Source organism: Marmota monax, unplaced genomic scaffold (genome assembly GCF_021218885.2).
Source record: "Marmota monax isolate L192 unplaced genomic scaffold, Marmota_monax_Labrador192_F-V1.1 WCK01_AAM20220418_F8-fsc00043, whole genome shotgun sequence".
Lineage (NCBI taxonomy): Eukaryota > Metazoa > Chordata > Mammalia > Rodentia > Sciuridae > Marmota > Marmota monax.
The window spans coordinates 10,338,729-10,364,579 of record NW_026691982.1 but is presented as its reverse complement, the minus strand read 5'-3'; the positions used below and the strand labels follow the sequence as shown (position 1 = coordinate 10,364,579).

The window sequence follows — 25,851 nt, the reverse complement described above, 5'->3', positions numbered from 1 at the left end:
ATGGATGCCCTCCTAATAAAAACAGGGATTTCTTGGTGGGGACCAGTTCTGGAAGGAGACAGAATCCTGCCTGGCGAAGCCCCTGTACAATCCCAGGTGGACCTGGTTCTCACTGGTGCTGTTAAAGCAGAGGGTTTCCTATCAAAGCAGAGGGGTCCTTCCAGGTTGGAGCCTAGGGCAGGAGCCAGTTTCCTAAGCCCTGAATGACAGGCTGGCTGTGTGCACAAGTTCAAGCTTACACTTATGTACCCACACATTCTTGCTGGTCTCTGTGCCCAGTTATGTTTTTATACAAAACACTGGAGCTGAATGGAACATATACTATTAAAGGTTGATTCTTATTCTTTCCTGAAACATTTTTTGCAGGGGTAGGGACCGGGGATTGAACTCAGGGGCACTTAACCACTGAGCCACATCCCCAGCTCTCTTTTGTATTTTATTTAGAGACAGGGTCTTATTGAGTCTCTTAGTGCCTCTCCATTGCTGAGGCTGACTTTGAACTCTGGATTCTCCTGCCTCAGCCTCCTGAGCCTCTGGGATTACAGGTATGTGCCTTTGCACCTGGCTCCTGAAACATTTTTGAAAAGTGCTTTTGTAGGTCATGTTCTGTTGGTTTTTATTATTTTTAAAAAATTTTTGGAGTATATTTTTCTCAAAAAGAGATTGGATGTAATAATAGCATCCATACCTAAGAGTTTAGCATATCTTTAAGAACAAAAGCATTTAAAGATACAGTAGTAATAATTTTGTAGTAACATATTAATTCAACCAAATGTTTATTTTAGAGACAAGACCATGTAAAAAGGCACTCCTTACTGCTGACTACACAGCCAAATTATAATAAATAAATTAAAGTAGTTGTTTTATTATTAGGGTCGTTACAGGAAAACTAGAATAACCTAATATACTGGAATAAAAAAAAAAAAACACATTTATTTAGGGTTTCAAAATTCACTGCTCACACCAGCCATTAGTATTGGGTAATTATCTTACTTTCTGGTGAAATATTATTTCTTAGCCTTTTGTTTAATCTCTGTGTTAATAATCATGTAAACTTAACTTTTTCAGAAAACTTTCTGATCTAGCAGTAAATTGAGTTTATTTGGGCAAAAGCTTAGGGGAGACCAAACCATTAAAAATTTAATGTAAGATAAATAGAGTTATTATCCAGATTATACACAGCAGAGAAAGAAGTAGGATCAATTATCAATTATTTGTTGTGTGACATTCTGTGTGTCTTAAAAACAATGCTAATTTATTATTTCTTATGACCCTGTGGTCGGCTGGACTCTGCTGGGCAGTTCTGCTCCGTGTGGTGTCTGCTAGGATTTGTATAGCTTATCCCCCTGAGGGCTCAGCTGGGGCTGGACACACAGGATTCTTCACTCATGGGTCAGAACCACAGCAGGGCTGGCTAGAACAGCTGGACCTTGCCAAGTCTTTCCAGTCACTGGTATTTAATGGGTAAAAGTGGAAGCAGCCAGGCTTCTTGAGGGCTGGGCTTAGAACTGACAGTGTCACTTCCTGTCATTCGACTGGTCAGGGCAAATCACAGAGCTGCCACCTGCATATATGGATATGGGAGGAATTGCTGGTGCTTCTTTCTAAATATTAACACAAAATAGAAACTGTGGGTATATCAAAACTAGTAGGGAATTGGGGCATATTAAGTTTCCATGGAATGTGCCCCATCACTCTATTCTCCTCTATCAATGGTGGAAAATGTTAAATCTTATTTTAAGAAGCATCTCTTGATTGTGGAGTTCTGGAGTTAAAGGAACTTTGCAATTAACATGTGAAATTTTATCTTATCCTCTCATTGGACTCAACTGTGACCTGGAAAATTTTTGTGATCTGCCTGTAATTATGTAGCTAACTACATAGTATAGGCAGTTTTTATTATAATGGAATTTGACATATGTGGAAGTATTCTTGTCTAACAAAAAGAAATCATTGCTATTTCAGCATAAGAAAGGTAAAGTCAAATTTTTATTTTCCTCATGTTCTAAATTGGCTCCTTCTTCATAGACACAGTGATATGTATTTTGTTAAGATACCGAGTGACGTTTTTTCATGTTATTTACACGGCTGGAAGTTTTGGGTTTTATTCAGTGCTGCGTGCTCCGTATCCAGAACAATAGTGGAGACTCAGCAAAAATTTGCCAAGTAAAATAATTGCAGTTATAAGAAGTATTTCTATAACTGTGTTAAATATATCCTAAGAAATATATTAATTACAGCTAAATTTTGCCATTACTGGGTAGTCAGGCTCTAACTCCCACCTCACAATTGTATTTGAGAGGCTAATATATTACACCTAACTCCGACAGATATCTTATTAAGGAAATTGATTTTTAAAATAGAATTCTTTTAAATTAGCCTGAAGATAAATTTTCAAAAGCAAAATTATATAATTTAGGATACCAAAAAATTTAAAAATTTTTTATAGTTAACAAATATTTACCCGAAAAAGGTTTTAGGGTTTACACTGCCACCAAAAGTATATAGCTGTAAAGCATTTCACCAGCCCATTTATTTTATAATCACCAATTTTATTTTGGTCCTAACAATAGTTATAAAATGCTATTTTATTTTATTGGTGTTTCTTTGATCTGATATTGGCAACGGAGACAATTTTTCATGTTGGTTTAGTTTTAGGCCATATTTCTTCATTCCCTGCCTGTAAGTTATTTTTAAAAATATTTTTTTTTTCCCTCAGAAGTGTTAAGCATTTATCCTCCTCTGTGCACTGCCTGAAGAATACATTAAGATGAAAGGGCTGTGGCTTCCCCAGCAGGCACTAAGAGGCCACTGTCAGAGGCTGAAATTTCTGTTTGTTGCACTGGTGTACATTTTCCTTTCATGTACATTCATTGAAAATTCAAAGATTACTTCCATTTTTCCTTCACTTTGTTTTTTCAGGCACAGCTTGAACACACACATACACACACACACACAGCTTGTGAGAGCCCATGTTGAACTCTCTCAGTTCTCTTCAGGAAGTACATAGAATGCAAAGAAGGGTGGGCGCCCCGTGATTCACACACTCTGCCTGAGGCTGTGTTTCTGATTAAGGCCTGACAACTGGCAGCAGGATGCTTGGAAACAAAGTGGAACACAGTGTTTCCAAAAGGGCTCCTGGAAGCACTTTGCTCAGGGAATGAAGCACAGCGGCCAGCTCTGGAAGGGCAGCTTGGGGCCTGAGCAGGAGGCCTTTGCCAAACAAACCTCACTTTGCTTCACCCTGCCCCAGCTGGGGAGCAGTACCTTTTAGAAACACTGGGCTTCTTCTTTCTTTTCCTCCTCAGTTCTCATCAAGAAATTGAGTCCTTTGGGTCTCATAACAGCAGGGCCTGGGGGCTGAACTCCTTTAGTCCACACCTCCCAGCTGAAATCACAAGCTACTTGAGAGAGGCAAGATAGGCAGACACAGACAACGAGAGCCCCTGGGAGACCCAGCAAGTCCAGAGTGCTCATTTCCAGTTTTTTAGCCAAACCTCATAGTTGGAATGTTAAAACATTGGGATATGACTTTGCTAATGTTTGAAAAATGCTTCTTCACCAGGAGGGGGTGAGGGAGGATCTCCATAGGAAATTCCTTCCTTCATACATAATAATTTGTCACTGAATTTAAATTACTCTCAGTCACGTAGTGATGCCGGTAAAAAATGTTTCTCTGCATAGAAACTGTGGTCCCAGCTCTTGCCTTCTTTGAGCGGAGTGAGATTGTAGAAGCAGATCTGGGTACCCCAGCCATTCCTGCAGGACTTGTGTGTTAGGGAAGCACACAGAGGAGAAAGGGTGATGTCAGGAGAACAGAGGTGGCCCGTGTGTTCTTCGTGACAGGATCTTCCCCACTGGTTGTCAGCTTCCTGTCATGTGGGCGGCAAGGCTGGCAGGGCAGGGCTTCCGAGGGAGCACCCCACCTTGTGGGCTGGGCAGAGAGGACATTGAATTGTGACACGCTGCTACAGAGGCTTGGACCATCTCATGGAAAGCTCTGGAGTTGGGTAAAGTCCCCTAAATGAAGACACCAGCCCTTGATTCTGGCAGGCCATGTACCCCATGCCTGGGCCATTCACTGGGCTGGGGATATAGCTCAGGGGAGGGCACTTGCCTACCATGTATGAAGCCCTGGGTTCAATCTCCAGGGACCACTCCCTTCCCAGAAGACAAAATTCACATACATAAGGTGGAGTTTATGAAAACTGTTGGTGTTATCAGAAAACCAATAAAGTTTGAAACCTCAGTTTATCTTACCCTCTTTAACCTACCCAGTCTCTCTTTTAGACCAAATAATGTTACTGAGTATACATAATTCTTATAGGCCAGTAATCAAGGAGTAGGTTTCTTTAGGAAACAATTCAAGTAGTTTTCTTTAGGAAAAAACAAACATGTGAATGGAAGTAATTTAAATATTCAAGACATTAAATGCGGATCTGTGACTCCAAATTGCCATTTAATATGCTTTGCATTATAGAATATAAAACTACCCCAGCCTACCTATAGATTGTCAAGCTGACAGCCAAGACTATTGAAGCTGTTCAATGGGCTATTCAATTATGGGAAGCTTCAATAGTCTTGGCTGTCAGCTTGACAATCTATAGGTAGGCTGGGGTAGTTTTATATTCTATAATGCAAAGCATATTAAATGGCAATTTGGAGTCACAGATCCGCATTTAATGTCTTGAATATTTAAATTACTTCCATTCACATGTTTGTTTTTTCCTAAAGAAAACTAATTGAATAGCTGTGCCAAAAAAATAAATAAATAAACAACCAGCAAATGATTTCACTTCTAAAATAATAATAAGAAGAAAAAGATCATTTGCTCTTAAAAAAATGGGATGAGGTGAGATTTTCTCCTTTCTAAAATTGTTTCTAGACTACTAAAACAATTGTGTTTGAAAATATCCTCTGGATTATACAAGAAGGGAGTCAGAGACCACTGATAAGACACAGTGTGTGTGTGTGTGTGTGTGTGTGTGTTTTCTGCTTCTTTCTGCTTCACTGGAGGCTGGGCTTTCCTGATTTTCAGTTTCTCTGTTTTCTGCAGGTAAATCTTCAGTTTCTCTATTAGCTGCTTCAGTCTGTTTTCCGTTTTCTCCCTGTTTCGCTTTGGTTTGCACTTTTTCATACAAACATTTATCCTTTCCTGCTACCTTTTGGGGTTTCATTTCCACTTTTGCAGGGACAGGTTTAGCTGACACCTCACCTGTCTCTTCTTGGGCTTTGAGAGAGAAAAGGCACTTGTCATTGAGGCAGAGGAGTTCATAGACCATCCACCCACCACCCTACCTCCCAGAGAGAAGCAGAGCTCACCTCCTCCTTCACATCTCCTTTGGCCCAGGTGACCTTCCTCTTGGGCATCCTAGCAGTGGGGGGAACTTACCCTCTTACAGTCACCCCAGCTCTTATTTTTTATCTTGAGTTAGGGTCTTACTAAATTGCTAAGGCTGGACTCGAACTTGCCATCTTCCTGCCTCAGCTTGCCAGGTTGCTGGAATTAGAGTGTCTTTGGGCCAGCTCTTCATTTTTTGCCAGAGGCACCTAAGATCCTTCTGTGAACTACAACAGCTAACCCTGAAATAGTGTTTAAATGTGCCTTTATCCCCTTTAATCCCTACAGCAACTCGGTTAACCTCATTTCACAGATGAGGAATAGAAGCTCAAAGTAAGTAAAGAGTTTGCTAAAGACTGAACAGCTGCTAGACAGCAGAGGGGATACATGAAATCGGGTGTCTGGTGTCTATCTAGGCTCAGCACTATTCTGCTATTTTCCGAATGGCTTCGTACAATTTTAGATCAGGACTCTCAACAGTGATCTCCAAACATTGTTGAGAAAGGAAGGTGAAAGGCCAGGCTCCTCAGCTGGACTTCAGGCTCACCTCTCTGTTATGCCGCCTCCTCAGGAGAGCCCTGCTGCTCCCTGCTGTGCCTCTGCCCATACTCTCTGTCAACCTAAGACTTGTGTTCCTGATGGATTTGAAATGTATTCTGGATTTCCTTCAGCTCTTAAAACATAGATGTTATAGAGGGAGGGAGCGTAGCTCATAGTAGATTGCTCCACTAGCATATGCAAGGCCCAGAATTCAATCACTGTCACCACAAAAAACAGAACACAATAGCTTTATAGATATGTGTAGTAGCATCTTCTGAGAGGTAATGTATAGAAACTACATATTTGGGGCTGGGATTGTGGCTCAGCGGTAGAGCGCTCGCCTAGCATGGGCGGGACCCGGGTTCGATCCTCAGCACCACATAAAAATAAAGGCATTGTGTTGTGTCCATCTACATTTTAAATGTTTTTTAAAAAAAGAAACTACATATTTGCTCCATGAAGGGTTATGCACAGATAACAAAAGCAAGCCTCGACTGACTTAGACTATTGAAGTTTTTATTTATAAACAAGCTGGCTCATGAATGTGGTTGTTTTACAACTTGAAACACCCCTATGAGCACAAGTCTTCACTTGTGGTCTCCTCCTGTTTTATCTTGGTTAAGTTCCTAGATTTGAAGCACAGATCTTAAAGTAGTGGGAGAGTTTTGAATTGTATGTAAGTGTCGTGGCCTTTCATGAAGTTGTCACCTCCTTGACTGTTATCAGGTGCTTAAGTAATGAGCATGGGCTGGCAGTTCCCTCTGAAGGAGACAGGTCAGTGGTCATGTTTCACAGGAAGCTGAACGGTCAGTGCTGATTGAAAGGTTTGCGGTTAGTGTTGACTCTGACTGGCATGTTTTTCAATGGGCACCAAACGCTCCAGGGCTATCCTGCTAAGATGTGGTCTTAAGCATGCTTTCTTCTAAGCCCTTGAGAGTCTTGCAGACATGATCTCATCAAATAGCACAGCTGTGAAGTAGGGAAGGTGAAGTGTCATCACCTGTCTCTGGGTGAAGAAGGAGTACTTCAGGCCAGAACTCTGGTGCTTTCTCCCCGTGGCTCTTCCAGATGGTATACAATGTGCCCTTCCTGTCAGCCCAAGTGCTGCCTTACAGAACAGCCCTATTCTTATTACCACTTCCCAATCTGCCTCTTAAGCTGTCACTTCTGTTTCTTCCCTCTGATGCCACCTGTATGTTGGTGGCACCTCCTCAGGCCTCCCATCTCACTCTTCCCTGATCCCCTCTCTTGCTCTGCCACCTTGCAGGACCCCACACCCACATTATTGACTCTGTAGCCAAGTCCATTCAATGTTTTTGTCCTACCACTCAGCTAGGATACTACCAGGAAGAGAAAACTTGGTTTAATGTTAGATGATCATTGGATATTAAACACTTAATTTGTTCTGGGTACTGTGTGAGGTAGGTGGATATAACCATGAGTAATATGGTATTTAAGAGCCTGGCAGTTTCTCCTGGTCCTAATGGAGCAGTCAGACAGCTGAGTGGGATAAAAGTCAGAAGTACCACAGGCCTATCCAGGGGCAGTGGGGACAGTGCTGTCTCTCCACAAAGTGGTTCTGTACTCCCACGGTGACTGGCTGCCACCAAGTGGCCCTGTGCAGCCTCCACTGAAATCATTGTCCTGTGTCCTCTTTATTCCCTCCTGAATGACAGGGTCTTTTCAGTCTCCTCCTCCTTGCCCTCACATTGCTCAGCATTTCCATCTATAGAAGCCTCTTTTGTAGCCTCTGCCTGCTTCATCCTAGTGCAGAAGTGACCCTCCATGGGTTCTTTCCCTCTCCTTGCCCTCCTTGTCACCCTGCAGCCATGTTTCTTAGTCCCCTCCTGCCCCTTTCACCTCCCTGCCTCAGATTGCCTCGAGCTCTGGGCACCCTGCAGCTGTCCTCAGATCATACTGCACATGTCTCTGTTTGAAATCTCCTATGATTTTGCAAACGGGGAAAAACCCAGGGTAGTCTGACCTTGGTCTGTGGCTCTGTGTCCCCTGTCTCATGTCTCTGAGTGCTGCTGCCATTCAGCCCACTCCTCCTGCCTCCTCTGCTCTGACCAGTCCCTCTGCTAAGAATACCTATCCTCTACCTGAACTTTTCACCTGCCCAAAGACCATGAGTCTTTGAAAAGGCAGCTGTCCGACCCCCTCTCTTGGGTGGAAAGGAGCCCTCTCCTCTGACCCTCTTTCACCCCACCTGTACCTCTCCTGCAGTGAGCACCAGTTTCTGTCTTCTGTTTATCCCACAAACAACTTTAAGAAACCTGTCCTGTACCTACTAGGCTCCAGGGCTCCTACTTCTTTTTTCTTTCTAGTCATATCACTAAGGGTAAATCTTTACTGCTATAGCCAACAATGGTCATTGTAAACAGTAGGCATTTAATAAGCATTTCATTCTCATGGAAATATAAGGGAGAACAGTGGAGTAAAGGAAGGGAATGGGAGGGGAAGATGGAAAAGACAGGCATGAGATGGACCAAATTATGCTATGTGCATGTATGAATATATTGTAGTGAATTCCACTTTTATATATAACTATAATGCACCAATTAAAAAAACAATAAATAAATAAATAGAAGGAAGACCAGTAGAGGAGAGGAAGGGATTCAGTAGGAGGGAGGAAGGAAAGGAAAGGAAAAGTACTAGGGATTGAAATGGAGCAAGTTATATGTATTTATGAAAATGTCAAAATGAATCCCATTAATATGTATAATTATAATGCTCTAATAAAAAACATTTTTTAAGATCAACATTTCATAGGGGGCTGGGGTTATAGCTCGGTGGTAGAGCACTAAAGAGAAGAACTTAAGTTTCTTTCAAATCCACATTTGTTCTTGATAATAGGTTACATCGTCTGGGGTGTGATATGAGCTTGACTTTTGGCATCTGTAGGACATGCACATTCTGAGTCATCTGTAGCACCTCGAAGGCTCTAGCAGTCACAGAGAGGCAAAGTATCACAGCACAGTCAGGCACAGAGTAAGGAGAGAAGTCACCTGTGGTTTTGTTTTATAATGATAATGACACACTCTTACATCTTCATGCTTCCCTCCCAGGAGATGGCAGGCAGAGCACTCAAGCAGACCGGCAGCAGGAGTATTGAAGCCGCCCTAGAGTACATCAGTAAAATGGGTTACCTGGACCCCAGGAATGAGCAGATCGTACGCGTCATTAAGCAGACCTCCCCAGGTGAGCCCAAACCAGTAGCGTGGTGTATGAAGAAGATTTGTGATTTGAAAACACAGAACAGTTAGCAGGAAAATGTCCAGCCTGCCCTTGGTCAATAGATAGTCTCTTAGCACATTGTCTTATGCATTTAACAGGTAAGCTGAGCCTGCTCTGCCCCAGCAGTAAGGACCTGGAGGGACCTACCACAAGTAGTAGATCATGGGACTTTCCTGGGTGCTCACCCCACCCCAATCTGAAATAACCTGTGGTGCTCCCAATCTGGAGAGTTTGCTTGTTTTGTTTTATGAAAGATTGAAAAATTAAAGTGAGTAAAAATGTTGTTTTTACTTGCTATTGGGCCTGGAGAAGTCTTTGAAAAGGGAGGCTTATCCAAAAAAAAAAAAAAAAAAAACCTTTTCTCACATCATAGCCTTTGAAAGCAGCTGTCCAGTGGAGGGCACCTCTCCGGGCCAGAGCTGTGAGCAGTATGCTGGGCTTCCCCCTAGTGTCCCCTGGGAACAGCTGAAGGCATCTGCTCTGTTTCAGTGACTATCAAGGGATGTTCCTCTCTGAGGATGGAATAGATGAACCCTATTTTTGGTATTTGAAGTCCCTGGGGTATAATAAAGGATTCATGATAATTTCCAAAAGGAATTTTCCCTATCTGTGGAAGACCTGGTGTGAAGCTCACTTTATGGAATGAATGAGAAAATCTTACAGGTTTTGTAAGTTCTGTCTCTGTTGTTAAGGAGAACATACATTTCTGTTTTCTTCTTGAGAGAAGGAATTTCCTTAGCCTCCAGCTGGCCATCTATGTCATGATTCTTGTTCTGTGACCTTAAGCATGATACCAAAGGGAAACACACACACACACACACACACACACACAACCGCCCCATTATGATTTCCTTCCTAATTGCCTTTGGTGTGGTGTGCTCACTGATGCATCTTTTTAGCCCTGGCAACACAGAGCCATCATCACTGGGCTCTGACTTCTACTCAATGCCCAGGCTACTGAGGCCTTCACCCTGCCAGGTAGTCCAGGGAGGGTGAAGGGGACACAGCCTTTGGACTATAGCACCCTCTGCCAAATCAAGCAGTCATTGTACGAAACTGAAAGGAGCCTTTGTCCTTCCTTCCAAGCGTCTGTTTTAAATGAGGAGAGATTTTCAGAATGGAAAAATCAGGAATAAGGAAGCAACAGCAGAAATCCATCTGGGTATTTGTAGGGGGATTCTGTGTGGTTTTTATTGTTGTTGCATATATGTTGTTTTGTTTGGTTTTAATAAAAACAAAAATCCCAGAAAATCTTTAATTTGAAAAATAGATGAAAATAAAGTAGACATTTGGACAATGGCTATGATTCTACTGTTAGAGAAAAGGAGACTGGGAATCATGTGGCAGTAAACTTGCTGTCCCAAACAACCTGGGCATATCATGGAGAAAACAGAGCTGGCTGTTCAGTTGGTTCCCTAGCATGGCAGGATGGTGATCTTGGGTGCTATGTCCTCCAAGGTGTGAGGGATACTCCCCAGCAGGACTGGGAAACTGTCCTTCCTATGGCCAGTAACCCTCTTCTGAACTCCTGAAGTTCCCCACACCCTCATGCTATATTAAGGGGAGTCCTCAGTTGAAGACCTTGTGCAGCCACTCAGCCTCTAGGACATTGCCAGTGTAGGGATCAATCTGAAAGTGCCAGAACTGGCTGACCACACTCCTCATGCTACCTTCCCATTCTTTCCACTGCAGGAAAGGGCATTGTGTCCACCCCGGTAACAAGGAGGCCCAGCTTCGAAGGCACAGGTGAAGCGTTCTCATCCTACCACCAGCTGGGAGGTGCAGCCTACGAGGGCCCAGGCTTTGGCACAGATGGCCCCGCGGGACTGGAGGAGGTGCCACGGCAGTATATGGACTTCCTCTTCCCAGGAGTTGGTCCCCACAGCCTGCCTGGCCACCAGCACCCCCCCAAAGCCTATGGTGCCAGCATGGAGGCAGCGGGAGCACATTTCCCGGCCACCTGCCCCACCGGTCCGTCCCTGCCACTTCCAGGTGCACACTATGGCCGCACGCACCTCCTAGTACCCGGGGAGCCTCTGGGCTACGGTGTGCAGCGCAGCCCCTCCTTCCAGAACAAGACGCCGCCCGAGTCGGGGGGCTATGCCGGCCTGACTGCCAAGGGCCAGGGGGCCCCACCAGGCGCGGGCATCGCCTTCCCCACGCCCACTGCCGGACTGTATGGCCCGCATGCGCACCATAAGCAGGCTGGCCCCGCAGCCCACCAGCTGCATGTGATGGGTTCCCGGGGCCAGGTGTTCACTGGCGACAGCCCACCACAAAGCTTGCTGGTCCCCTCAAGAAACAGCCTCAATGTGGATCTGTATGAGCTGGGCGGTCCCCCTGTGCAACAGTGGCCAGCAACTACACTGGCCCGCCGCGACTCGTTACAGAAGCCAGGCCTGGAGGCTCCACGCCAGCACGTGGCCTTCCGGCCTGACGGCCCAGGACCCAGCAGGACCAACTCCTTCAACAGTCAGCAGCCGCGAGCTGGTGCACCAGGCCAGGCCGAGCCTTCCCTGCCTGCCCCAAACACTGTCACAGCCGTGACTGCCGCGCACATCTTGCACCCAGTTAAGAGCGTGCGGGTACTGAGACCTGAACCACAGACAGCCGTGGGGCCCTCCCACCCTGCCTGGGTGCCCGCACCTGCCCCAGCCGCTGAAGGCCTGGACTCGAAGGATGAGCACGCCCTGGGCCTGGGAGCCACTGCTGTCTACCCACTGGATGTGGAGTACAGTGGCCCAGACCGCAGATGCCCACCTCCACCCTACCCCAAACACCTGCTGCTGCACAGCAAGTCCGAGCAATACGACCTGGACAGCCTATGTGCCGGTGTGGAGCAGAGCCTCCGTGCGGGCCCAACTGCAGAGCCTACGGAGAGGAGCGACAAGAGCCACAAAAGTGTCAAGGGGGACAAAGGTGGCAAGGATAAAAAGCAGATCCAGACTTCTCCAGTACCAGTCCGCAAAAATAGCAGAGATGAAGAGAAGAGGGAATCCCGCATCAAGAGCTACTCCCCCTATGCCTTTAAGTTCTTCATGGAACAACACGTGGAAAATGTCATAAAAACCTACCAGCAGAAGGTCAACAGGAGGTTGCAGCTTGAACAAGAAATGGCCAAAGTAATTTCTCATTTTATTCTCACTGTTTGCCCCTGGCTCCTCTCTACTGGTAATAGGAATCACAACAGAGAAGTACTATTCCTAATTTATATAGCTTTATCGTAAACCCTGTATCACAGGTCATAATCTGGTTATGGGACCAGCAGTTTAGAATACTCACAAATGTGAATACTTCCCTTTCTCTATTTCCTCTTCCCTCTGACTTCAGGAGACTGTGATAGCTGTCCATAATGTTGCTAAAAGGCAAATTAGCAAATTGATTTTTATGGTGTGTCTTTACACAAATTTCATCAAGGCTTATTTATTAATGTAACATTTTAGAAGAGTAGAAATAAAGTCTGAAGTTCTAAAAATTAAAATTAGGATTCATAAATAAAAATATATCTAGTAATAATCCAGTTGGCCATCCTTTAAGTTTTTAACTAATAAAGAATATTTTAAACATACTTTAATTGACACTCAAGTGCTAGAAAAGATGATTTTTAATAAAGTTATTCAAATTAAAGTGTAACACTAAATTTAAATCACACCAAATTCTAAAAATCAAATGTATTTGACTTGTTTTTGTTTTCCCATCTCTTCTGAGCTAAGTATTAGATTGTTCTTGGAGTTCCTGGAATGTTGTGGTCCCTTTTCCCACCAACTTTCATTAATAGAGGTTTTCCTTAGTTTTTAGAGCCTAAAGTCACCTAAAGAAAGAACTCTGTTCTGTCATACTCTGGATTCCAGGTTCGTATCTACATTTGAACATAAGGAACAAACTGATGATTATTTTGCTTGTAGTAGATTAGACCCATTCTTCTGTTTTTTCCTTTCTGTAGAGCCCACTCAATTCCAGGGCCTCCCTTGCTCCCATCACTTGCTACTATAGAATCCCTCTAAGGTGACTTCTTCTCATTTTCCTTGTGTGCAGGCTGGACTCTGTGAAGCTGAGCAGGAACAGATGAGGAAGATCCTTTACCAGAAGGAGTCAAATTATAACAGACTAAAGAGGGCCAAGATGGACAAATCCATGTTTGTGAAAATCAAAACCCTGGGGATCGGTGCCTTTGGAGAAGTATGCCTTGCTTGTAAGGTGGACACTCATGCCCTGTATGCCATGAAGACCCTGAGGAAGAAAGACGTCCTGAACCGGAATCAGGTGGCCCATGTCAAGGCCGAGAGGGACATCCTGGCTGAGGCAGACAATGAGTGGGTGGTCAAACTCTACTACTCCTTCCAAGACAAAGACAGCCTGTACTTTGTGATGGACTACATCCCTGGAGGGGACATGATGAGCCTGCTGATCCGTATGGAGGTCTTCCCTGAGCACCTGGCCCGGTTCTACATTGCAGAGTTGACTTTGGCCATCGAGAGTGTCCACAAGATGGGCTTCATCCACCGAGACATTAAGCCTGACAACATTTTGATAGATCTGGATGGTCACATCAAACTGACAGATTTTGGCCTCTGCACTGGATTCAGGTGGACTCACAATTCCAAATACTACCAGAAAGGTATTATCTTAGGCGTGCTCTGTCCAGTTTCTACATCTTGATGTATCTTCCCATCCCAGTGGCTCCTAATCACTTTGAAATTATCCATTATTGTATAACAAATTATTATTATTGTATAACTTGGTGTGATAGCCTTCCCTCCCTAAAGGAAGGATCTGATATGTGTGAGATTTTTTTCTTAACCCATTAAGTCCCACATTTCAACTATAAATACTTCAAAAAAATTGACACAAGTACATTAAAGTAAATTGGAAATCATACTCTAGAGCATATATTGTTATTATATTAATATTATATCAATTAAGTTTCTATATATTTTATATATTATATACTATATTTAAGTTTATATAGGTGTTCCATATCTGGGCTGATGGGACAAAATTTGTTGTTAGTGGATTTAAGTTTTACTACATTGTAGATATGTTGTCATGGGGCTTTTGTGAAGAACCATCCCTCTGCCTATTTAAACAAGCCTTAAAAAGTGAAAGTTTTAGAGCTGGATACAGTGGTACGTGTTTGTAGTCCCAGCTACTCAGGAGGCTAGGCCAGGACGATTGCTTGAACCCAAGAGTTGGCCGCCTGTCTAGGTAATATAACAACATCCCACCTCAAAATAAAAGTCTCACAGCCTCCCAAGGCTAGCTCTTTCATAGCTAACCTGGATCTAATATATAGTTCAACTCCATTTCTAGGTTTGCTATTTGGAAAAGTCAAAAACAGTTGGTCACTCTCTTTCTAATGGCTGGGATGCTTGAAATAGCTGTTTTCATCCCATAACTCAGACTTTAAAAACTCAAAATGAACCTGACTCGTTCACTTTTTCTGGAATTTGTTACTTTTGTTCATACTTTTTAAATTCTCTTTAATTTTTCCATGCTTATCACAAAATGTCTTGCTAGACAGGTGTTAGCTTTTGGCGTGGGGCGGGGGGGGGGGGCGACTAGGGATTGAACTCAAGGGCACTCAAAACTGAGCCGCATCCCCAGCTCTATTTTGTATTTTATTTAGAGACAGGGTCTCACTGACTTGCTTAGCTCCTTGCTTTTACTGAGGCTAGCTTTGAACTGGCAATCCTCCGCCTCGGCCGTCTCAGTGGCTGGGATTATAGGTGTGTGCCACTGCGCCCAGCAGGTGTTAGCCTTTTGATATTAACCTGAAATTGATGCCCCAAAGTTCTTCCAGCCTGTATTCTTATTCACATTGTCTCATTGCCAGCTCAGCACAGTGTAGTTGGCTGTTAGTGCTCCAGCCATCATTTCTGCCTTGGCATTGATGTTACCTTACAACTTGTTTCTCAGAGCCCTGGAACAACAGTTGTCCCTGTGGAGCAGTTGGAGAGGATCCTTTGTCCTAACATGTCAGCAGCTGATTGGAATTACTTTTCGGCTAAGCTATGGATTTCGTTTCATTGTTCAGTAGTGAACATTCATTTTATTTTTTGTTCTTTTCTCTTACTACCCATGATTCCTGGGCAAAGGGAACCACATCAGACAGGATAGCATGGAGCCCAGTGACCTCTGGGATGATGTGTCTAACTGTCGATGTGGGGACAGACTGAAGACCCTGGAGCAGAGAGCACGGAAGCAGCACCAGAGGTGCCTGGCACACTCCCTGGTTGGAACCCCAAATTACATCGCACCAGAGGTGCTCTTGCGCAAAGGTATGCCATTGGGCTACTTCCTCCCACCCCACAGCCAGCTTCTGGCTGAAGGCCATCCTTACCTGCATCTCTATGGAGCCAGGTGACCTCTAAGAATTCTCTCCAGCTCTAGCTTTCCAAGACTAAACTATCCCTAATAAACAAGCCTCCTGCTTCTCATCTCTGTTCTGAAAATACCCTTGCTCCACACACCATTAGGCCAATGTCTGCTTGCCTTTTCCTCCAGCTGGGATGTGTGGGGTGTAGGCTTTCTACCTAGGACCCAGGGAATGGCTTTAGAATTGGTTTCTACAGAGTCAAATGATGGAAACAACTCTGGGGCCACAGGACACTACTCAGTCTGCCTAAACCATCATTTGTAGGCTCTCTTTTAACTCTCCCTTGCCCAAGTTCTCAACCAAGTTATACCATATTCAACACACAAATATTGTTTTCCACCTAATCTCCCTGCCAGCCCAAAACCTCATAGGAGATAAGATTTGCAGACAATAGTGGGCATAAAATCACCAGTACTCATAAAATTTGTCTCCTAGATGGAGGTTTCATTCCTTCAAATACAATATCTGGTTCAGACCAGGAGGATCCTTCAGTGATCCTGCATAACCTGTAATGACATTATGCTGATGATCTGATTCCGTATAATAAATCTAGACTTAGGCTGCCTTTTCCTTCACACACATTTTGTTTGAAGTGTTTGCAGCCAGCAAAACCAGTTCAAGTCGAAGTTTCTTTGTTGGCTGTGGTAATCCAAGGCAGATTACTGTACCACTCAGCATTACGAATGTGGCAGTTAACTCCTCAAAAGCATGTGAATATTAATCCTGGTGCCCAGAAAAGGCCTCAGGTCTCCTGCCATGTGAACCATTCCAGAGGAGCCAGTGGTCAGGGTTATTCTGTAGCCTCCAGTGCCACCTGGGGCAGGACGAGATGAGATGGTGGGAATGCGCAGGGGTCCTGCTGACCTCACATGTGTTTCCCATTTAGGAAGGATTAGGTGACATGAAGCCTATCCTGGCTTGATTGGAACCTGCCGCAGTCTGGCTAGGCACAATCAGGAGCCACTTGTCAAAAGAAACTAACTTTATTTTTAGAACCACACACGCCAAACAAAACAGCCTCTCAGGAAAAACCCTCAGAGCCTCAACTGCCACCACCGGCTTTCCACAAGCCTCTCTCTCTCACACAAGCTTCTCTCCACCTCCCACAATCCTCCTGCTCTTGAGGCCGATTGGCTGGGTCACGTGGGCGGAGCCAAAAAAGTCCCCCAATGAGCAGCTCCGTGGTCTGAAAGGGCAGGGAAACAGTCCAATGAGCATCACCGTAGAGGAGCCAATCAGCTAGATGTTGCTGGGGCCGAGGAGCCAATCAGCTAGATGTTGCTGGGGCCGCTGTGAGCCAATCATCAGCTGGCAGCTGGAAGTTTGCTGGGGCCCCTTCGGCTGTGGCTCTCAACAGGAACCTGGGGCTCTGAAAGAAAAGTGGGAGAAAATCAAAGATAAATAAACTCACTTCACAGAATCCTTGAGGCTGTCCTTGATTACCCCAGATGGGGACTCTGCGAGAAATGCCTGGCTCCAACAGGGTCTCATAGTAAATTATATGGATTATAGTGAATACTTTCCAATTGTCCCCTTTGCCAAAATAGCCTACTCTCATCCTCCTCATCTTTACGTTGTTCACCTTGTTCCAAAACTGACTTGGAAGCCTCCCCAGGAAACCCTCTCCGTGTCCTTACCTGCCCATATCCCAGTCATGGCACTTTGTTTTGTGAGTGTTTATTTTATGTGATCTTTAAGAGCTTAAAATTCCTTTAAAAAAAAAAAAAAAAAACTGGGGATTGAACTCAGGGGTGCTTTGCCACTGAGCTACATCTCCAGCCCTTTTTATTTTGAGATAGGGTCTCATAAAGTTGCTGAGGCTGACCTAGAACTTTGGATCTTCCTGCCTCAGCTTTCTGAGTAGCCAGGATTATAGGTGTGTGCCACTGCACCTGGCAAGAATTTAAAATTCTGATTAACATCTTGTATTATTGCTAATAATACCAATAATCTTTTTAAGTAAAGTCTTTTCTTACTATAAAAGTATTCTGTATTTATTAAAGGCTAATAATTGAAAATAAGTGACTGTGGCCTCCCCCCATGATGACTATAGCACCCTGATCCCAACCCCTTCCAGCCCACCATTCTCAGTCCTCCTGTGCAAGACCAGGCATTTATGTAGGTGTGTCTCTTCTTCTTCTATTACAATACTACGTTAGCTTGTTTTCTCTCTTCACAGGAAATCTGTATGTGCAGGATCTTATAGAACTTACCTTTGAGAAGAATCTGCCAGTGCAGGAATTGAGTGAGTGACTTTTGTCTTTCAGGGTACACTCAGCTCTGTGACTGGTGGAGTGTTGGTGTGATTCTCTTTGAGATGCTGGTGGGACAGCCGCCATTTTTGGCTCCTACTCCCACAGAAACCCAGCTAAAGGTAAGCAGAAAGGAACTTACACCTGCTTTTCACAGAGCACCAGACTTTTCTGATTCATCCATGGATCCTTGGTTGGTGTTTGATCTCTTACTATTCTGAGTAGGATGGAAATTGCAGTTCTATATACTGAGGGTATTTTAAAGTAATATTGTCTTTTAAAATTATTATCTTGGGCTGGGGATGTGGCTCAATCGGTAGCGCGCTCACCTGGCATGCGTGCGGCCCAGGTTCGATCCTCAGCACCACATACAAACAAAGATGTTGTGTCCGCCAAAAACTAAAAAATAAATATTAAAATTCTCTCTCTCTCTCTCTCTCTCTCTCTCTCTCTCTCTCTCTCTCTTTAAAAAAAAAAAATTATTTTCTTTTTTCTTTTTCTTTTTTCCAGTACTGGGGATTGGACCCAAGGCCTTGTACATGCTAGGCAAGCACTCTACCACTGAGCTACCTCCCCAGTCCTTTTCATTTTTTATTTGAAGCAGGGTAAAGTAAAGCCACAAAATTAGACCTGAGTCCCACATTTTTGTGTATCTGAAATTTTTAATCCATTGTTGGTATGGCATCTTGTTATTCCCAGGCCAGAACTACACAGTGAGAAGCAGTAAGAGCCCAAGGCAAATCACGTCTCGCCACCATTTGTGCCTACTTTGCAAAGAACAAGCAGAACTTTGTAACTTAAAGCTAATGAAATCAGTGTGTTTATTTGGATGTTAACACTGCTATTTGCAAATTATCAGCTAGGTGGTTAGGCTAGTTGTGTGTATTCTTAATACTCATTTGAAATCATTAAATCTGCCAACTGATCATTTAATACTAAATAATTTTAGAAATGACAACCATTTGTTTCTGACAAAAATTATTAGTTAGGGGTTGAATTGAGCATCTGAAATCTTCAGTGGATTTAGCCACTGATGCACAATTTAGGAAGTTTTCATATGCCTTCCAGTCCATGATAGAGCCCAAGTGTAGTCTAGGAAAACCTTAAATTAAGGCTTAGTTTCACTCTAAGAATAATACACTTGCAGTTTGGCCTTTTCTTCATATTTATTGAATGCTGAAACTCACTAATTTGACTGCATAATAACCCAGATTCTTTTTGAATTGTGGTAAAATATATGTAACATAAAATTTACCATTTTAACCATTTTGAAGTATACAATTTAGTGCCATTAAGTATATTCACAATATTGTGTGTCCATCTCCACTCTCTATTTCCAAATATTTTCAACATTCCCCCAGACAGAAATTTCACCCATGAAATAACAACAACCTTTTCCCCCTTTGCCCCCTTCAGCCTCTTCTAACCTCTGTCCTTTCTGCTCTGAATTTGCCAAATATAGGTACTTCACATATGTGGCATTGTACGTTCCTTGTCTTTTTGTGACTACCTTATTTCACTTAGCATAACATCCTAAAGGTTCCATCCATGATGTAGCATGTGTCAGGATTTCCTTCCTCTTTAAAGCTGAATTTATAATCCTTGTGTGTATGTACCATACTTCATTTATCCATTCTTCAATTGATGGACATCTAGGTTGTTTTCCCCTCTTGGCTTTTGTGAAGGGACATAGGTGTACACATATCTTTTTTAGTCCCCACTTTCTATTATTTTGGATACATACCCACAAGTGGAATTTCTGGATCATATGATCATTCTACGTTTAACTTTTAGGGAACTGCCAAATTGTGAAGAATGCCAAATTTAGGTACCTCACATATGTGGAATCATATATTATTTGTCTTTTTGTGACTACCTTATTTCATTTAGCTTAACATCCTCAAGATTAATTTCCTTCCTCCTTAAAGTGCTATTTTACTTTCCCACCAGGGTTTATTGGTTTCAGTTTATTCACATCCTTGCCAGTGCTTATCACCCTCCCTATACCCAACATTTCCCTAAATAGTAGCCATCCTAGTGGATGTGAGGTGGTATTTCATTGTTGTTTTAAAATGCTCAGTGTACTTTATTTCCCTAATGATTGGTGATATTTAGCAGATTTTCATGTAGTTATTGGCCATTTGTATATTTTCAGACATATAGCTTTTTTAAGACCTCTGTCACCTTTTTGAAATTAGATGATTTGTTGTTATGTTATAGTTCTTTATATATTCTAGGCATTAACTCCTTTTCAAATACATACTTTGCAAATATATTCTTCTGTTCTATAGATTAGTTTTTCATTCTGTCAACAATGTCCTTTGATGCATAATAAAAGTTGTTGGTTTCCATGAAATCCAGGTTAGTTTTTCTTTTGTTGCCTGTGTTTTGGTATCATTTCCAAGAATCACTACCAAATCCAGTATCAGGAAGATTTACCCTGTGTTTTCTTCTAAGTTTCATAGTTTTACTAAAAAAAAGACTCCTAAGATTTAAAGCAGCCCTCTCAAAACAAATGCCCACCTCCTTCTATGCCTCACCCACTGTCCTGTCACCCCAGGTGGTAGCCAGTTATATTGGCCTTGTCTCACCTAGAGTAAAACACAATACAGAAATCCCTTATAGTCTCTGTTCACAGTAGACACACCTCTTTGACAAATGTATTTAATCAATTTCCTGATGGCTGTGTACCGTGGTTGAGTATGATGAACATGAGGCTAAGGCCAAGGATCCTTTCTCCCCTCCTCGCCGATACAAAATACTCATCAACCATTTCCTAGGGCTGGGGATGTAGCTCAGTGGACTTGCCTAAAGTGCTCAAGGCCCTGAGTTCTATCTCCAATACCAGAAAAATCAATCAACCAACCAACCATCTCTCAGTGATAGTGAGTTTTAGTGATTTCTGTGATAGCCCAGCAGAAATCCATTTGTGTAGCTGTAGAAGCAACTCATACATCAGTTGCTTCATCTTTATGGAAAGCACAAAATTCTTTGGCTACACAGTATTTCTGATAAAAGAAAACAAGTATCTTTCTGTCTATATTCACTTCATCCCAAGCCTTGGCCTGTGAGCCACCTCCCAAACCACACTGCCTTCCAGCTGCCCAGATGAACACTGCATCCTCTGTTGTCTGTTTTAACTGCCTCGCCTTATGAAACTGGAATGGTTTAACAGCCACATCATCGAGTACTGTCAGGGGAACTGCCCTAGCTGGGCCTTGAGTCAAAAGGGGAAACTAAAACTTTGGTGCTATTGTCTCTTTAGGTGATAAATTGGGAGAACACGCTGCACATTCCATCCCAGGTCAAGCTGAGCCCCGAGGCAAGGGACCTCATCACCAAACTCTGCTGCTCTGCTGACTGCCGCCTGGGGCGGGATGGGGCAGATGACCTGAAGGCCCACCCTTTCTTCAGCTCAATCGACTTCTCCAATGACATCCGGAAGCAGCCCGCCCCCTACGTTCCCACCATCAGCCACCCCATGGACACCTCAAATTTTGATCCCGTAGATGAAGAAAGCCCTTGGAATGAGAATAGTGAAGGCAGCACCAAGACCTGGGACACTCTCACCTCCCCCAATAACAAGCACCCTGAGCATGCATTTTACGAATTCACCTTCCGGAGGTTCTTTGATGACAATGGCTACCCTTTTAGATGCCCAAAGCCTTCAGGAACAGAAGCTTCGAAGTCTGAGAATGCAGATTTAGAAACTTCTGATCTGGTGGACCAGAGCGAAAGCTGCCAGCCAGTGTATGTGTAGGCTGTGACCAGGTGCCCACAGCTCGTGTCTTCAGAGCCCGGGAGCCATAGCAGGTTCCTGAACAGGCAGATGGGAAGTGCAGCGTGACTTTGCAATAAGTCTGTTGATTAATCACTTGAAATTCTGGTCTTCACCAAGAAAACCCCAAACCAACAAGAAACTGAAGAAAAAAAAAAAAAGAGAGAGAGAGACTAAGTCTAGCAGATCTTCTTTTCTAGATTCTGTTTGATGGGTGTCAGGAAGGTTCAACAGGTCTTGGGATTGGCTTTGAGGGCCTTCACTGCATTAAAATAAGATTTTTAACAGTTTAGTACAGTTTAGAAAGAGCACTTATTTTGTTGATATCCAATTTTTCTTACTAAATTATAGGGATTAACTTCGACAAATCATGCTGCTGTTATTTTCTACATTTGTATTTTATCCATAGCACTTATTCACATTTAGGAAAAGACATAAAAAACTGAAGAACATGTGATAAGAAATCTCTGTGCAATAATGTTTGAAAAAAAAAAAGATAAAGCTCTGCTCAGATGTCACGGAGACTGTTTTATCCACACAATGGTTTTTGTTTTGTATTTTTTCCCACATTTCAAAATTGTGATATAATGTTAAAAGCTGCTTTTATTATAATTTTTTTTTGCTTTTTGCATATTATAGTATAATAGAAAGTGTGAGCAAAGTGATATGGGTGTGATTTCAGGTGTCTGGCGTGTGGAAAGTACTGCATGAGCAGGGTTTTTCTATTATAAAATTACCGTATCTTGCCATTCACAGCAGGTCCTGTGAATATGTTTTTACTGAGTGTTTTTAAATGAGGTATTTTAGACAATGTGCTGATAATGTATTGTGTGGGTGAATTCTTCCTTATGATTGTATCCCTTATTGTTTTGTTAAAGAAATGCAGATGTGTAACTGAGAAGTGATTTTTGTTTGTGTGTTGTCTTGGGTATGATTGGATTCTTTGGGGAGTAAACATAAACATTTGTCATGTACTAAACTTATATACATCAAAAGGGATTAATTCAGCTATACCAAAACATTTTAAGTTAATCATAGATCTGTGTCTATTTCTTGCTCTTTTCATTCTTGGTATAGCTGGCATGTGGAATCCAGTAGCTACCCTACAACTTAACTTTTTCACCAACAGCCCACACTGAAAGCTTAAATGAACATTAGTCCTCCTGTTTTTAGACAGCTGAGATGAAATTGAACAATCTTATGGTTCTTTCCACATTTTTTTTAGTGTGCTTTGAAGTATCAAAGCTTGGTTTAAACAGTTTATTTACACAAATGTATTGTTTAAATCATTTAAACATTTTTCTAAATGTATTCTTTTGTAAAAAAACAAAAATTCTTCAAAGTAACATTGGAATAAAAAAACAATTAAGCCATACATATTTTCTTAGATGTATAGGTGTATATATAACTATATAGATAAACACAAAATATTCCTTATTTCAAATTAGTATGGTTCCTATTTAAAGTGATTTATATTTGAGTAAAAAGTTCAATTCTTTTTTGCTTTTTAAAAGAACTGATGCATCATATTTTTCATTATATTATTCCACATATTTTTTCCTTGAAGTTCTTAGTGTAATGTATCCATTATTTAGTATATATCTAGCAACAACACTTATATAAGTTTATCAATGTCTAAAAAAAAATGATTCCTGTGTACTGGTTTACATTTGTATGAATGGCATATTCTGAAGTCTGCTGTGCTTGTATCATGACTTACAGTATTTTCTCTATTTTATAGTAATGCCATGTTGTTATTTACAGCGCTCTGACATACTTTCATGTGGTAGGTTCTTTCTCAGGAACTCAATTTAACTATTATTTATTGATATATCATTTGCCTTTGAAAAGCTTCTACTGGCACAATTTATTATTAAAATTTTGAGTCCAAATGCCTTAGTTGGTGTCAAATTTTATTGGAATTTGTAAGATCTTGTCTTTATCAGCGTTTTATAACTCCCCACAAAACATACACACACACTTGTGATTCCCATACAGCCAGGTTTAAAAACTACTGATAGAGTCACTGTCATGAGAGAATAAGGCTCTGTCTCAGAAAGGGCCTGGAATATGGAAAAAAATGGATTTTCAGTCAGACACAAAGACCAAACCAGGATCTATGATCCTGGATCTGTGACCACGTTCTGTTCTATAAAATGGGGGTAAAATGTACCTCTTTTTAGGGTTTTGAGTGGCATAAGTGGAATATCAAATATATATTTTTGTAGATGATAAAATAAATCATGAATAGGAGCTAATTCCTCTGCATCATGATACAATTAAACTAAGGATGAGTGTAGCACCTACCTTTTCATTTAAAATTATCTATAGTATGAAAAAATTTGGAAAAGATTGATTTGTTTGTGCTAGCCTTTCAAATGGGTATAGTCATGGTTTAAAAATCAAGATATACGCCCTCACTTGTAATCCCAGCAACTCGGAGGCTGAATAAGGAGGATTGCAAATTTGAAGCCAGCCACAGCAACTTAGCAAGACCCTGCCTCAAAAAAAATAAAAGGGACTGGGAATAGCTAAATGGTAAAGCACCCCTGCATTCAATCCCCAGTATCAAAAATATCTAAATGAATGTACAGAAAAATTTGCTGTCATTCATCTTCTTACAGACAACAAATGATAGTAGTTTGTTGTGCATTCTGAGAGAAATGAAATCTTATATAGTACACAGTATAAGAAAAAGTGTATGTGTTCTTTATTGCTACCTACAGAAATATGAAACTGTTATACTTTTTTTTTTTTTTTTGCAACCTTTTTCACTTGACAATGTACAATGTGTCTTGGCAACTATTTCAGCATGGAAACTTTTTTTGCAGTGTTACTGATCAGACTCAGGGCAAACAGTCCCACGGAGCTACATCCCAGCCCTCTTCATTTTTTATTATTCCTGCATAGTATTCCATTGAGATGCTGTTATAATCAAAGCAGTCTCATATTGGTAAGCATTCAGTCACTTCTGATCTATTGCAGTGTTAGAATAAATAACCTCTTATTGTCATTTTATTTTTTTTAATATTTTTAGTTGTAGATGGACACAATACCTTTATTTTGTTTGTTGAGTTTTTATTTTACGTGATCAAACCCTATGTACCTCATGCATGCTAGGCAAGCACTCTACCAATGAGCCACAATCACAGCCCTTATTGTCATTTTATATATGGGAAAGTAAATATATAGGACAGACTCCTAGATGTGGAATTGTAAGGGCTGGGGTTGTGGCTCAGAGGAAGAGTACTCACCTAACATGCGTGAGGTACTGGGTTCGATCCTTAGCACCACATAAAAATAAAATAAACTTATGTGTCCACCTAGAAGTGGAAGTGTTAGGTCAAAAATTAGGTTTATTTGCAATTTTTATTGCCAAACTGTCCCACACTGATATTGGGAGAAAGAAAATACTCTATAGCCTTCTGCACACCTAATTGCATAAGCCAAGAAAGCAGGACCTGGTCTTCTACCTGGGCCATTTATCATGGTTTAGTTTGCAGTGAGCAGCTTAAAAGAAGAAGGTGTTCGTCAGGACAAAGAAGTTTGGATCCATCTGGGTCTAACACAGTGGGTCTTGTCCATTTGAGGACAAGAGGAACTGACAAACATGTGAATGTTCATGCTACCTGCTGTGCTATGAGAAAGTGCTTTGTCTCTGATCCAGGAGTCTCTTATCTTATCCCAGCATCTATGGAAGAATTAAGAGTAAAAATAAAATCTCAGACCTGACAATAGGTATTGTGCCAATGTATACTCCCAATAGAATTAAATACTTGGGATCATTTGCCTACAGTTTACCAACCACACAATGTAGTATCAACCTTTTTGATCTTTACCCATTGACTTTTAAAAAAAAAAATTATCTTGGTGTAATTTTACTTGATGTTTCTCTTATTTGGAAAAAAACATGAGCGTCTTTCTATATGCTTAACATCCATCTAAATATCCCTAAAAGTAATAATCCTAATTTTATGATTTGAGTGTTGATGTTCAATGCTTACTTTGGAGAATCCCAAAAGATTTCTATTCCCTGCCATGCTTGGTGGCACGCTGCCTGCAATCCCAGGGACTCAGGGGGTGCAACAGGAGGATCACAAGCTCAAGGCCAGCCTCAACAACTTAATGAGGCCCTAAGCAACTTAATAAGACCCTGTCTCAAAAAAAAAAAAAAAAAAAAAGTGCAGGGATGGGGAACATAGAATATGATCAGTGGTTAAGTGCCCCTGGATTCGATCCCCAGTATAAAAAAAAAAAAAAGATTTTCATCCTCTTTATCTTCTCTTTCGATTAAAGTGAACTACTTGGGCTCATAGCCAGATAATAA

At 42.0% G+C, this 25,851-nt stretch overlaps 1 protein-coding gene across 1 annotated transcript in view; it reads left to right on the top strand.

Moving 5' to 3' along the window:
• Lats2 (large tumor suppressor kinase 2) overlaps window positions 1-23,423 on the top strand; it is a 74,841-nt gene extending 51,418 nt beyond the window's left edge. Inside the window, exons 3-8 of the mRNA XM_046447747.2 lie at window positions 8,950-9,082; window positions 10,811-12,240; window positions 13,154-13,736; window positions 15,214-15,396; window positions 17,762-17,868; window positions 21,012-23,423. Coding sequence (XP_046303703.1) covers window positions 8,950-9,082; window positions 10,811-12,240; window positions 13,154-13,736; window positions 15,214-15,396; window positions 17,762-17,868; window positions 21,012-21,506 — 2,931 coding nt within the window. The 3' untranslated portion in view covers window positions 21,507-23,423. The remainder of the gene's footprint in view (window positions 1-8,949; window positions 9,083-10,810; window positions 12,241-13,153; window positions 13,737-15,213; window positions 15,397-17,761; window positions 17,869-21,011) is intronic.
• The last annotated feature ends 2,428 nt before the right edge of the window (window positions 23,424-25,851 follow it).